The 13,791-nt window shown below is 46.1% G+C and overlaps 1 protein-coding gene across 2 annotated transcripts in view; it reads right to left on the bottom strand.

Annotated features, from left to right (window-relative positions):
* The window catches only part of abca12 (ATP-binding cassette, sub-family A (ABC1), member 12), a 275,097-nt gene that overhangs the window by 224,955 nt on the left and 36,351 nt on the right, over window positions 1–13,791 (bottom strand). For both annotated transcript variants that reach the window (XM_039755332.1, XM_039755333.1), the window contains exon 3: window positions 3,990–4,083. In XM_039755332.1, coding sequence (XP_039611266.1) covers window positions 3,990–4,083 — 94 coding nt within the window. The remainder of the gene's footprint in view (window positions 1–3,989; window positions 4,084–13,791) is intronic.

Raw genomic sequence — 13,791 nt, 5'->3', positions numbered from 1 at the left:
GCAGCAGACCTACCAGCCCTGACCTGCTCATCACCAGCACACACACTCAGATTTGGATTCTGCTGGAGGAGCTCCGTTTCTTTCCCTGGTCCTTCAGAAGCCTTTATTTGAACCTAATTGAACAATCGACAAAGCAATCGTCGCCAAAGTTACGAGATCTAAAGACATAACAGGACACCCTCTTATTCCAGTCCTAGACAGGAGGAAGCCATGGACACGGCGCCGGCCCGCCACACTGGCTCAGTGACGCACACAGCCACAGGGGGCCAATTTATGTATTAATTGTCTAACACGGTGGCTCCCAAGTTCATTCCTGGGGGACCCCTGTGACTGCATTTTTTTTTTTTTTAACCGATTTCATAAACAGTGTATCATTCTTTTACTTGATCTCACCATTTAGCGAACTGAATATTTTTTATTCTTTATTTCTAACAAATCTTCGCGCCCCTCTTTTTGTTACTTCGTGCCCCCCTAGGGGGGCCCGCCCACAGTTTGAGACAGAAACTACAGAATTATTTTTTTTTTTGTCATTTGATATACTGTATTAGGGGCGGCACGGTGGCGCAGTGGGTAGCGTTAATGCCTCACAGTAAGGAGACCTGGGTTCGCTTCCCGGGTCCTCCCTGCGTGGAGTTTGCATGTCCTCCCCGTGTCTGCGTGGGTTTCCTCCCAAAGACATATACGCTTTAGGTGGATTGGCGATCCTAAATTGTCCCTGGTGTGCCCTGAAGGTGGGCTGGCACCCTGCCCCAGATTTGTTCCTGCCTTTCACCCTGTGTTTGCTGGGATTGGCTCCCGTGACCCTGTGTTAGGATATAGCAGGTTGGAAAATGACTGACTGTATTTAAATGTGTACGTTTCTGTCAGCACTTTCTTTTGAATTCCCCCTTTTCTGGTAATTGCATCCAAATACACCAAGTGCTTAAAGGGAGCAAAGTATTCCGCCACGGAAGCATTGACAGGAAACTGTTTAGCAGAAGAGGAGACGTGAGGAAAAATAATAGCAATGATAATTCCAGCCATCCATCCATTTTCTAACCCGCTGAATCCGAATAGGGTCACGGGGGTCTGCCGGAGCCAATCCCAGCCAACACAGGGCACAAGGCAGGAACCAATCCTGGGCAGGGTGCCAACCCACCGCAGCAATGATAATTCTTTACATTTATATAGCGTCTTTCTCACTACTCCAAGTGCTTGACATAGTGAGTGGGGAGCCAATTCAACCACCACGACTGTGCAGCACCCACCTGGATGATGAGACGGCAGCCATTTTTATGCCAGAAATCTCACCACATGCTAGCTTGTAGGTGGTGAAGTCGTAAGAGAGAGAGAGCCAATTAGAAACAGGGGGTGATTAGGGGGCCAGAATGACCAGAATGCCTGGACATCGGGATACACCCTACTCTCTCCAAAGAATACCCACAGATCTTTTATACGATACAATACAATTCATGTATGTATAGCCCAAAATCACACAAGAAGTGCCACAATGGGCTTTAACAGACCCTACCTCTTGATAGCCCCCCTAGCCTTGACTCTCTAAGAAGACAAGAAAAAACTTCCCAAAAAACCCATGTAGGGAAAAAATGGAAGAAACCTCGGGAAAGGCAGTTCAAAGAGAGACCATATATGACATTTTATGACCATAGAGAGTCAGGACCTCGATATTACATTTCAGTTTTTTAAGGCACCGTGTCCCCGTGTCCAGTGGCGTAGCTAGGGGGCGGTCCGCCCCGGGCGGCACATTTTTGGGTGCGGCATTATTGGCCACAAGGCTCAGTACAATTCATGTGTAAGCAGCAGGGTTCGGAAAAATATCACTCATGTATGAAAAAAGTCAGATTTTTAACCACAAATGCTTGAAAAATAATATTCAGACTGTCCTTCTGCATCAGACACAGCAGTTGAAATTTATGAGGCAACGACAGAAATGAACATAAACGTTACACCGATAATAACTTCTAGGAAGATAAACAACTAATTTACAATTTAGAATTTCGTTTCGTTATTAATCCAAATGCGTTCTTGCACTGCGCAGAAAACATCCCCACCAATCACTTGTACCCTGCTTTGGTTCTGGTTTTCATGGCGTAATTATTTTAAAGTAATAATCAGAACACGGCTTATCAGTGCGTCTATACTATATTCTTGTCTAGTTGATGCTTATAAATGTATATAAAAAATGATTGCTGTTTCTTTATATATGAATAAATCTATGCAAAATGTATCTTAATTTTTCTCTATACGTCATTTTAATTTTCTATTTAAATAGTTTAACATATTCAGATATGTTGGAGGGCGGCAAATTGAAGCACCGCCTCGAGCGGCACGAACTCGAGCTACGCCACTGCCCGTGTCCCACAGGGACCCACAATCAGACCACGGGGTAAGCGCCCCCTGCTGGCCTCACCAACATCTCCTCCAGTAGCAGCCCAAGCTTTTCCCTAATTGATCTCCCATCCAGGTACCAAGAAGACAAAAATACACCGACGTCGATCGAGAAATCGAAACTCTGGACTGTGGACGACAACACGCGGAGCAGAGGTCGATTTCCCCAAAAGTCAAGTCAAGTCAAGTTGGGGAGCATGCACTGGTACAATACGTTGCCGCACTCACCACATGACGAAACAGCTCAGGATTCTGGTTGGAAACCCCCTGGCAGACAGGCTTTCCAGTCCCACCCTTCGGAAATGACCTTCTATCTGCCACAGCCAGTTATTACGTGGGCGTCCCCTTGGCCTAGTCCTTCAACAATGAGAGTCCTACAAGTCGGATCACCCTCAGGGAATCGCGCTACATCGCCATTGTGCCATAACTGACGCTCCCTCACAATGCAAGTGATGTGCCTCATTCGGGACTCCATGAGCAGCACAAACTCAAACCAGCAGGACCCAAGGACTCTCCAAAGAGACACACATGAAGGAGTCTCAGGTCACTGGATAGCGTCCATGTCTCACAAACAGGGAGCACCAGGACTCTAAAGACTTGGACCTTCGTCTTTTTGCAGAGATATCGGGAGCGCCACACACCCCTTTCCCCGAAAACACTAACAAAATCATTTTATGGTGAGGTCCCACAGCGACGTTTTATTCTGAAACTAGAAGTGTAGGCATCAAAGGTAGCACACAAAGCTGCATTTTAACAGCAGCCATCGGTGGAGTCCCTCAGGGGTCTGTCCTGGGACCGTTACCTTTTCTGATTTATTATTAATGACATTGATTTCTGAAAGTATCCTGACTGCATGCATCACGGTGTGGCTTGGCCAAAGGGGTTGACCTTCCTCATCAATACCTCACCTCACAAATGCCACTTTTGGCTGAAGGAGCACAACTTCCCAAATTGTTGTGGAAACAATTGAGGAGGACATCATAGGGGGCCCAACTCCACACTCATGGCCGTGGTATTGGAATGGGACGTCCCACAAGTGCGTGTAGTAGGTGATGTTCTGGTGTCTACAGACTTTTGGCCAGATAGTTGTAGTTGTTTAATTCTTCAACGTGCCTCTCCCACACTGCACCTGTCACACAGCACGACACACCTGGCAGAACTTTAACCACTGGAAGGCCACCTAATCCCATGGCTTCTTGAAGATTCCCTCAGGTGATGTGAATTCACCGTTCAGCTCACCAACCCAAAGCCACACTGGCAGCCTCTCGGCCGGGCACTTTAAAACAACAGAAGAAGGTGCCCGGTGAGAGCTGCTCCCCAATCCCATTTACTCCTCAGAGGAGGAGGAGGAGGAGGAGATACCAGAGTGAGTCACGGTGCCAGTGCCTTGGGTATAACTTAGAAACCACTTTAGATTAGAACATTAGAACAATCGAGACTAGGACAGGCCATTCAGTCCAACAAAGCTTGTCAGTCCTATCCATTTATTTCTCCAAAAAAACATTATATTATATTATATTATATTATATTAGATTAGATTAGATTAGATTAGATTAGATTAGATTAGATTAGATTATATAGTTTGGCTTCACAATACTTACAGGTGTTTATTTTGACCGGTTGAAATTTTGTTCTTGTGATTGCTAAAATGAGGAAGATTATGAGGGGCCAGAGGATAACAGCAAGAGACCAGACCTAAAAATAGAAAAGAAAAAAGATTAAGAATACCAAAAATAACTTGGTCTTTTAGAATCTTCACCTGAACATAAGAATGTTTTGGCAAACACATCTTTTAGATTCTTTGTAAGAAAAATGAGAAATATGAGAAGACTGCTGCACAACTGAAAGTATCCTGACCGGGTGCATCACAGTGGGGTTTGGTAACCTGATTTGCCAGAACTGCAAATTCTTCCAGAGTGCCGTCTAAAATCACTGGGGTTGACCATCCACAGCTTCATCCCATCTACTCAACGAGAATCCATCAACTCCGATGACAGCCGCCACCCAGTCTTCTAGAAGGCTCTACTGGAGCCTTTACCCCTCACGACACCCGCTTTGTTCTCCATTTGGCTTCACAGCGTCTCTTTTTTACACACCCTGGTGTCTTACCCTAAGGCTCCGCCCCCCCACTCATGAATATTGATGAGTTACCACAAAGTGGCAAAACGCATTGAGATTTGTCACAGCACAGTGTTACTTTATCCACTAGATCTCAGTGGAATTCTGTCCTGACAGTTATTCCAGTTTAACGCCCGTCAAGCATGCACATCCTCATTGGCTCACTCGAGGATGTGCGATAACCCGCCGTGGGCGAGAGTCGGGCACTGTCGCCAACACTACTCTCTCTTCTTCTCCTCTCCTTGCAAGTCCAAAAAAAAAACGCCCAGTGAGGACACTTAGCCCCGCCCCTTCATAGAAAAAGCCTGGCCACCCAGAAGGAGCTGAGCAGACCGCTGGACGGAACTCCTGTGAAGGCATACAAGCCAATTGAGTTTCTTTTTGTTTGGCCCCATGAGGGTTGTATAATCCATCCATCCATTTCCTAACCCGCTGAATCCGAATACAGGGTCACGGGGGTCTGCTGGAGCCAATCCCAGCCAACACAGGGCACAAGGCAGGAACCAATCCTGGGCAGGGTGCCAACCCACTGCAGGGTTGTATAATCACGCCTGGAAATCATTCATTTACATTAGAACATTAGAACAATCGAGACGAGAACATTTTTACTTCCTATGTGTCATACTTTACATTTACTGACATTAAACCTGCCCAAGCCTGTCTTTCTGTGATGATATAACAAATTCCAAATTATTTGCTAATCCAGCTATCTTGATATCATCCGTAAACTTCACCAGCTTGTTCCTTATATTCCTATCTAAATCATTTATATTTATTAAAAATAGCAGCGGCCCCAGCACTGCCCCCTGCTGGTCACCACTCTTAACACCCTGATGAGTTTCCTCTCACCGTCACCCTCTGCCTTCCTGTGTCTGAGCCAATTCTGCACCCACCTACACACCACAACCTGAACGCCCACATCTTTTAGTTTGATGCCCACCCTCTCATGTGGCACCTCATCAAATGCTTTCTGAAAGTCCAGATCAATAACATCATCTGCTCCTCTCTGGTCATTTCCTTTTGTTGCCTCCTCATAGAATTCCAGCATGTTAATAAAACACGACCTCCCTCTTCTGAGCCCACGCTGACTCTTCCTAATAACTCCTGTCCTTGCCATGTGCTGCTCAAACTTATCCTTAATAATTCCTCCCATTAATTTTCCTGTCATGCACGCTTGAGGACTGCATTAAATGGGACCACCCGGTTGATGTTCCAACTTTTCTCCGTGGTTGTGACCTGTCATTACCGCACTGGGCCACACACTGTTAAAGGGGATTATTACTGTCGCCTCGAGTTTGACTCGGGATTAGTGGCAATTAAATTTGAATTCTGAGTCAGAGTCATTCATATTTACTTTTATGTTTATTCGCTTGGCAGACGCTTTTATCCAAAGCCACTTACATAAGAGGTCAACATAATCGAGTAACATTAGGGGGCCTGGTTACTTCAGCAAGTGTAGTAGGACAAGTAACAAAAGTTGATTGCCACAAATGAAAATAAATTTACAAGTATAGATTAACAATCAATAAAAAAATTAAACTTAAAGTAACAACTCAGCCAACAGCCTGAAATATCGCAGGGCAGCTTAAGGCTCTGACGATGGTAATTACCCTCCAAACCAGGGGTAGGCGCTGTTGCTCAATGCCTTTTCTCTTCCTCCTTCTGCAGAATGGATGATTGACAGCCCTTTTCCCTTCTCCGCCCTCCTGGACCCGCCCCTTCCTGCCTGGGCCCCATAAAACAGGATATGCCGCCATCTTGAGCCCGTCCCATTTTGATGTTCTCACATTTTTTTGGACTTGCTCTTTTCTTCAGTCCGTTAGACAGACAGTCACGCTCAGGGGTTAACGCCCAAGAGGTTAAATGTCCCCAGGGGATGGGGAAGCGCCTGTCAACAATGCCCGGCTGATTATTTCACCCTAAAATGTGACCTGAGCTGTGAGGTAGTGTGAGAATGCAGCCCCCTTGCCAACAGTTTAGTGTTATGTGTGCCCTCGCCAGCTTTCTGAGGGATGGTATCGGTTCTCTCTGCGATGGCCTGCTGAATATAAATTAACTGTGCCCTGCTTCATCCTTTGAAATAAAGATCAGAGAAATGACACACACCTGCCTGCTTTCAAGTACACAAAGAAGGGGTGCAGGACCACGTCTTTGGAGGATTTTGGGTGGCATTGTGGGTGTCTCTCCTCTTAGGACTCTCACAGAATTGTATCGGCCACTGACCGTCCCTTTCTTGCTGTTTCTAGTTTAAAAGCACCAAGAAGGGAAAGGGCAGCAAAGTTTATAAAACTGAATTTTTGTGGCTTTATAGAAGTGTGCCTTCTAGGGATTGTACAGTAGGACAGGCCTCATCCTGGCTGGGATAAAGTCTTGCTTGGCCTGGGGGCCATAATGGATGGACTGGGCAAAAGGGGCACAACAGGAGCAGGTCATTCCCCCACATGACAGGTGGCACTGTTCCTCAGGGCTGAACTCAATTAGGGCACCCGCAGGGTGGCATAGGAGTTGACGTTCAGAAACGTTGCCCTGTGGTGGTCTTTGGGGACCGCCAGAGGGTGCTGCCAGGGCAGGACAACCTGAGCAGAAGATCCAGAGGCAGCCCACCACCTCACTTTAAATGGAGTCGGGAGGCAGTGGGCAACGCGCTCTTGGAGGAGGAAGGAGAACTGTGTGTTGATGTATTTTTTCTGGTGTTCTGCCAAGGAAGGTGTTTATGACAACTAAAATATTTTACTTGAAGCTGGAATTGTGTCTGTGGTTTTGGGTGATTTGCCAGGGTAATGAACTCCCACCCATCCCATCGATTTCTGTTACGGATACGACAGAGCAGAGAGCAGATGTTAAAGGGAGATGTCTCTTTTTGGGTGCTAGCAGCCAACTGTGGACACAATGTACCCCTGAGCTGTACCCCTGATTTTCTTAGGTCTCTTAATACTCAACTAAGTGTCACCTGAAGGCCACAGCGTACCTAAAGCAGTATTGCTGACCATGGCCATCCCCTTATGATTACATTTCTAAAATGGGTAGCGTACCATGAGTGGCAGGAGGCTGGGGGGGTCAGACCCAGCCGGGATGCCTGGAAGGACCGGGAGGCAATCTATACGTCCCCCGGGCCACGAGGGGGCAACCGCCTTGGATAGTGAGGGGACCACGGGGATGAAGCGTGGAGGCTCAAACCCAATGGGGCCCGTGGTTACTGCCAGGGGGTGCCCCAAGCCTCATCTGCACTTCCGCCACACCTGGGAAGGTGGAGGAAGGACTTTCAGGGATGCCCGGAGTGCTTCCGGGTGCTCATGCGGCACTTTGGCCTCATCAGGAAATGCCGGCGAAAGAACATCCAGGTGAGAATAAAAGGGGACGCCTTCCTACAGTCAGAGAGCAAGAGTTGGGTGCTGGAGTAGGACGAAGCTCCAGCGCAAGGAAGAAAGGGGGCCCACGGACATTAAAAGGCCCGTGATTTAGGGTGAATGGTGCGGGAGCACTGCATGCTGTGCGGGATTGTGTCGGGGACTTTATCGTAAATAAACGCGTGTTTTATGATAATACCGGTGTTTGTCTGATGGTGTTCGGGCAACCTCTCACACATGTTACAAGCTGCCATCATCTCAAGTTGGATCCATGATCATGACCGTGACTTTAGCTTCTCCCAAAGGCCCTCCCAGTCCCCAGATCTCAAATCAAGCAAAGCACCTTTGGGATCAAGTGCCACCGAAAGTTCATGGCAGCAAAAAAAAAATCTGCCGAACTACATGAGACTGTGGCGTCTGCATGGACCAAAATCTCCAAGGAGTCTTTGCAGCACCTTATTAAATTCAGGCTCTTCTGAAAGCAAAAGAGGGTACAGGACAGGTGGGACTTCATGAAGTGGACACCTAGCGGGTACTGTAACCCAGTCTACGATATTTCCATTCACTTTTAAAAATCATAATGAAATTGAACGCTCCCATTAGTATTATGCAGAAATTTACTGAGGGGGCCCATTTGTTTATTGGACTGACTTAAACTTGACTCTGAGGGTAAGGATCTGCGCTGCTATCCAAAGGTTCAAATCCTCATTATTGCCAAAGGGGATCCTACTCTGCTGGGCCCCTGAGCAAAGCTCTTAATCTGCAATTGTTCCAGGGGGTATGGACAGAACAATGGCTGACCCTGCCCTCTGACCCCAAGGGTGTGTGTGAAAACTCACAAATTCCTCCATCCATCCATCATCCAACTCGCTATATCCTAACTACACGAGCCAATTCCAGCCAACACAAGGCAGGAAACAAACCCTGGGCAGGGCGCCACCCCACCGCAAGGCACACACACACATACCAAGCACACACTAGGGACAATTTAGGATCACCAATGCACCTAACCTGCATGTCTGGACTGTGGGAGGAAACCCACGCAGACACGAGGAGAACATGCAAACTCCATGGAGGGAGGACCCAGGAAGCGAACCCCAGGTCTCCTTACTGCGAGGCAGCAGTGCTACCCACTGTGAAAACAATACAGAAATTGTATAAGGTGAAACAAAAGAACAAACAAACCTACGATAACCCACCAAAGATGTCCATTCTGAAATTGTCTTCTAAAAGGGAATTCAAACCCCATTCTGCTCCTTAATGTCCTTGGACTTGGCACCTGAAACTAAGTGCTCAGTGCACCTTATGTAGGTCCATACTGGCCTGTCAGTCACACGCATTTGGATTTCCTTCAAAAATGGCTTTCCTGTCACAAAACAGGGGTGATGGGATGGTCACCTTCATCAACGTTATTTGGGGAGTCAAGCTAAAGTTAGAAAATTGGATTTATTCGAAAATGGAACGAACCTTAACAAGATTGATAATGTCATTTCTCAATAGAGTCTCCACCCTTCTCAATGCACTTGTGCCACCTGCCTGGACGTGCCAGCAGAAGAAAAGGTTTTGTCTCGTCCTCACAGCCACTCGTGCCCCCTAGTTATTGTCGGACACTGCATGCAGAGGGGTACTCCAGTCACTAATGGGAGTTACTGTGACTTGCTGGAGACCAACGTGAAGAATGCTACTCGATCCAAGGACGAGACAATAACACACACTGCTGAGAACATCAAGGCTCGTTTGCAGAAACTGAAGTTGGACATATTGCCACATCCCTCCTTATTTGCCAAATCTGGCACCGTGTGGTTTCCACCTTTTTGGACCGCTAAAAAAAAAAAAAAAACATCTGGGTGGTCGTCGATTCAAGACAGATGATGGCATGAAGACAATGGTGGCGAGGACAAGACAAAAAATTTTATTCTGCTGCCACTTCCAAGCAGGTGGTGGAAGGGCATTGAGAATGATGGAGATGACGTTGAGAAATGACATGATCGGTTTTTGTGAAGGTTCGTTCCATTTTCTGATAAATCCCATTTTCTAACTTTAGCTCGACTCCCATCCCTCGTACAACATATGGCCTAAAGTACGTGGTGACCCCTTCACACGATGGAGCTCAGGCATTTCAGCCGCACCCATTCTTAATTCAAGCACACATCTCTGTTGAGTGACATCGGGTCCTACTGAAGAACTTTCAACGTGCCACCTTTATCACAAGGAGATGAGATGATAGACCATGCAAATTGATAGAGTGGGGCCACCAAATTTTAAAACGCATAAAATTTGCCGATCCCAACAGAGTCCAAAACTGCCTCTGGAAGCAACGTGAACCCAAGAACGATGTGTCTGGGTCTTTATCAGATGGTTTTCCATAGCAGAGAAGTGATAAGGAAAGTGTTTTCATCATGCCCAATGCCAAGTGTCCGACTGAGTGGCATAAAGCACACTGCCTGCCGTTGGGCTTTGGAGCAGTGGCATTGCGTCCTCCGGGCAGATTTTAGAAGAATGCAACCTTCTGGACCACACAGTGCTTCCTGTAAAGTTTTGTGGTGGTGGGACAATGGCAGGGTTTGAGCTCAGCCCCGTGGCTCAAGTAGTACTACAGTGGACAAAGACATTTTAGACAATTATGGGCTTCAAAGTTTGGAGAAGAACCTTTTCTGTTCCATCACACCTGTGCCCTTGTGCACAAAGGAGGGTCCATAAAGACATGGAGGAGCTCAGTTGGCCTGCACAGAGCCCTGATCTCAACCCTACTGATGCCCATCAGAATGTACATTTTGAGCCAGGTCTTCTCATTCCAGTATCAACATCTCACCTCACAATTGTCCTTTTAGTTGAAGGAACACAACTTCTCCAGAGACACACTCCAAGATGTTGAGTGGAGGCTGTCATAGGGGGCCTGACTGCACATTCATTGGCCACAGTGTTATGGTGTATAAAATCTACAAATAATTCTCTATATTTTTATTATTATATTTTGCTCAGTCCCAACAAGATGAATTCAGATGTAGGAGGCATTATAGTAAAATGGCATATCCTCCTCCCTTACACCGCACTTTTATAACAGTTGTTCACAGCATAGTGCTAAATTGGTATTAAAGCCTGGGAAAAGAAGACTTGACGATACCTTTGGATATTGATTATTTTATGGATGGACATCTCGGACAACAATTTGGTTTATAGCCTGGGAAAGGAGGACATGAGGCAATATCTTATTATCTGCGAAAAGATAGATTAAAGATATTGAGCAAAATTCATCCATCTTATTGACAGCCGGCCAATCAGGTGCATGTAACTATCATGTGTTGTGAAACCACAGCATGAAACTTTATAATAAATATGCCTCATTTGAAAGCAACGTCAGCAGAGGAGAAACAGCGACGACAGAAGAGCGACGTCAGAAAAATAAAACAAAGACACGTGTGACCAGTTTTCATCCGATCGTCAGGTAACAGCACCTTCATGAATATCGATTGCTAAATCAAACGCCGCCCTGGGACTTTCATCCTTGACATCACTGATTCCTTTCAGTAAGCTTTTTTGTTTTAAGACTATTTTATCCAGACTTTACTATCGATCTTATTTTCTGTTGCTTATTATTGTTCTTTAATAAATAGTAGCTTGTTTTCATCTTTCTGTGCTTTGTCTTAATGTCTATAGAGTGATTGAAGTAATAAGTTAGATTTCTTTTACCACCTGGTGTAGCCAGAGATTTGCCATTACCTCTGTGCTGCGAGGTTTATTAAGGCTGAGGGTGAGAGCTCCACTCAATAGTAGGAACAGGACGTAAAGAAGGTATTCTTGGCTGATAAATGGCCTATAGTCAAGGATGCTGAGTATGTTGTTTGTATGTTTTAATATTTTCTGGGAGACCAAAAGTAATATTTAGGTCTGAGATCTATTTAAAACATTGTATGTTGTTCATGCCGATAATAAGTAAGTCTCTTGAAGTGCTGAGAGAGTGACAGGCTGTGTAATTCTTATAGCACTTGTGGGGTTTAAAGTGCTAAAAGTTAGCCAGCTGTGTGTGTGTGTCATTCGTAGGGCACTGTTGTGGTTAGGGCCTGAGTGTGTGTGTGTGTTATTATGTATGTGTGTGTTATTATTTAGGGTGCGGGAGTAGACCAATCCAATAATGAACTTGACAAGCGTAAGGGGTAAATAGACGATAACACACACGGGTTTTGCAATGGGATGTCCAACAAGTACATGTAGGTGTGCCGCTCTCTGGTGTCTACACACCTGTGGCCAGATGGATGTAATTGTATAATTGCCTCCAGAACTTGAAAGAGTGGACAGCTTTCCAAATTTTCACCTCTGACGTCAATAAAGCACTCAGCTCAACCTCGCCCGGGGCTTTGTAACCATACCTACGTGAAAGCTGATCGTCTCCATTGCGTTGTGTCTCTGTCTCCTTGTTGTTCTGGTGAGGAGGCCGCCTTCAGTTTGCTCTTGAGATTGAATGTTTAAAAACTTCTTACATCACCATCATTAGCAAACCCCAAGAGTGCTTATTATTATCATCACATGGAGAACACCAGGCATTAATAGCCACTTGATATTTTTTTTTTGGAGTGTTGCGACGATTCTCACCGCCTGAAGCACCGAGGTGACAATCCGCTTTTGTCTTTTTGAGCCAGCCTTTCACCCGACCGTCCACTTTAGTGGTCACAGCATTTAGGACGAGTTGTTTATTCACAAATTTTCCAGCTTCTGATTGTATCCATGGATTATCTTCTTTTCGCACGCTCCATCCCTCCGTGTTTTTCTGTCACTCAGCCAGGCCATCTCAGGGGCCTATCCTTACAGCATTAGCCACAAGGCAAGAACCCGCCCAGGCAAGCGAGCGGGCAATCCATGGCACCGAGGCGAAATACAAAAGGCTTGATGTTCTCAGAGTGTGAGGGGACGATGAATCCCTCAAATGGTAGACAATGGCACAGCAGGACATGCAAACTCCACAGAGTAAGGAAGGCAGGGCCCAAGCACAGGTTGGTTGCCCATTCCACCTCTTATTTAATTTCATATACCTAACTTCTTATTTAAGAGCCATTGGCTACATAGCCTGGGGGGTTAAACTTTAGATTTGAAGAAACCTTCTGCCAGTTGAGTCTTCACTACTGACCCCCAAAGAGTCGACTATCCAGCCTGCGCCATATTGGCTTAACTCAAGCAGGACCCCAATTAAAAGCAGAAGTCACTTAAAATGACAACCTGCAGGCCCAGCGGACCCCCACAACTGAATCTGAAAACCAGTAGCCCCTTTGCGGACCCCACACTTTCAAGCACAGCTTTGCAGAATTATCTGCACTTGTCGTTGATCTTCTTTTTTAAATAAATGTTCCAAAGTCACTCTGCAAAGGTTTAGGTGTTGTCACACACGCGTGTTTAGGGGACAACTAAAGGGCCTGAGTATGTGTAATTCCACGCCGGACCAAAGGGTGGCGAAGTGCACTAATTCTTTCTCTCAATCTCTTACAGACCATTCTAGGGAAATCCCGCCCGGCTCTGGGGCAGCCAACGACGTCACTTCCGGTTCCCGGTCCTGATGACATCACTTCCCTTACTGGCCTTTAAAGCCACCATCTTGTTGATACTAAAGCAGTTCTGTTGTGTGAACATGTCTGTCATATTGAATCAGTTTTGCAGCTAATGCCGTATATCAAACTGGCTCATTCGCCTTGTGATCGTCTTCTCCGATACACCATATAAACCTGCAATCTGTCGTACTTTTAAACCGCATAACAGAAGGAGTTCTATTGACTCAGCTGAAATGCCAAAGGATGGACTTCAGAGCAGGGAACTGCGTCACCTGAACTGGAGTGTAGTAGAGTCCGTTCCACCAGTTCTTCGATATTTTCAAAAATAGTTTCATCTATATCGGAGTCTAAAAGGGCCGCCAACATTGTAATTTCTTCCGATAAATCTTCAATTCTCTCTC

Source organism: Polypterus senegalus, chromosome 6 (assembly GCF_016835505.1).
Source record: "Polypterus senegalus isolate Bchr_013 chromosome 6, ASM1683550v1, whole genome shotgun sequence".
Lineage (NCBI taxonomy): Eukaryota > Metazoa > Chordata > Cladistia > Polypteriformes > Polypteridae > Polypterus > Polypterus senegalus.
The sequence above is the reverse complement of the archived record's forward strand: the minus strand, read 5'-3'. Positions and strand labels throughout refer to the sequence as shown.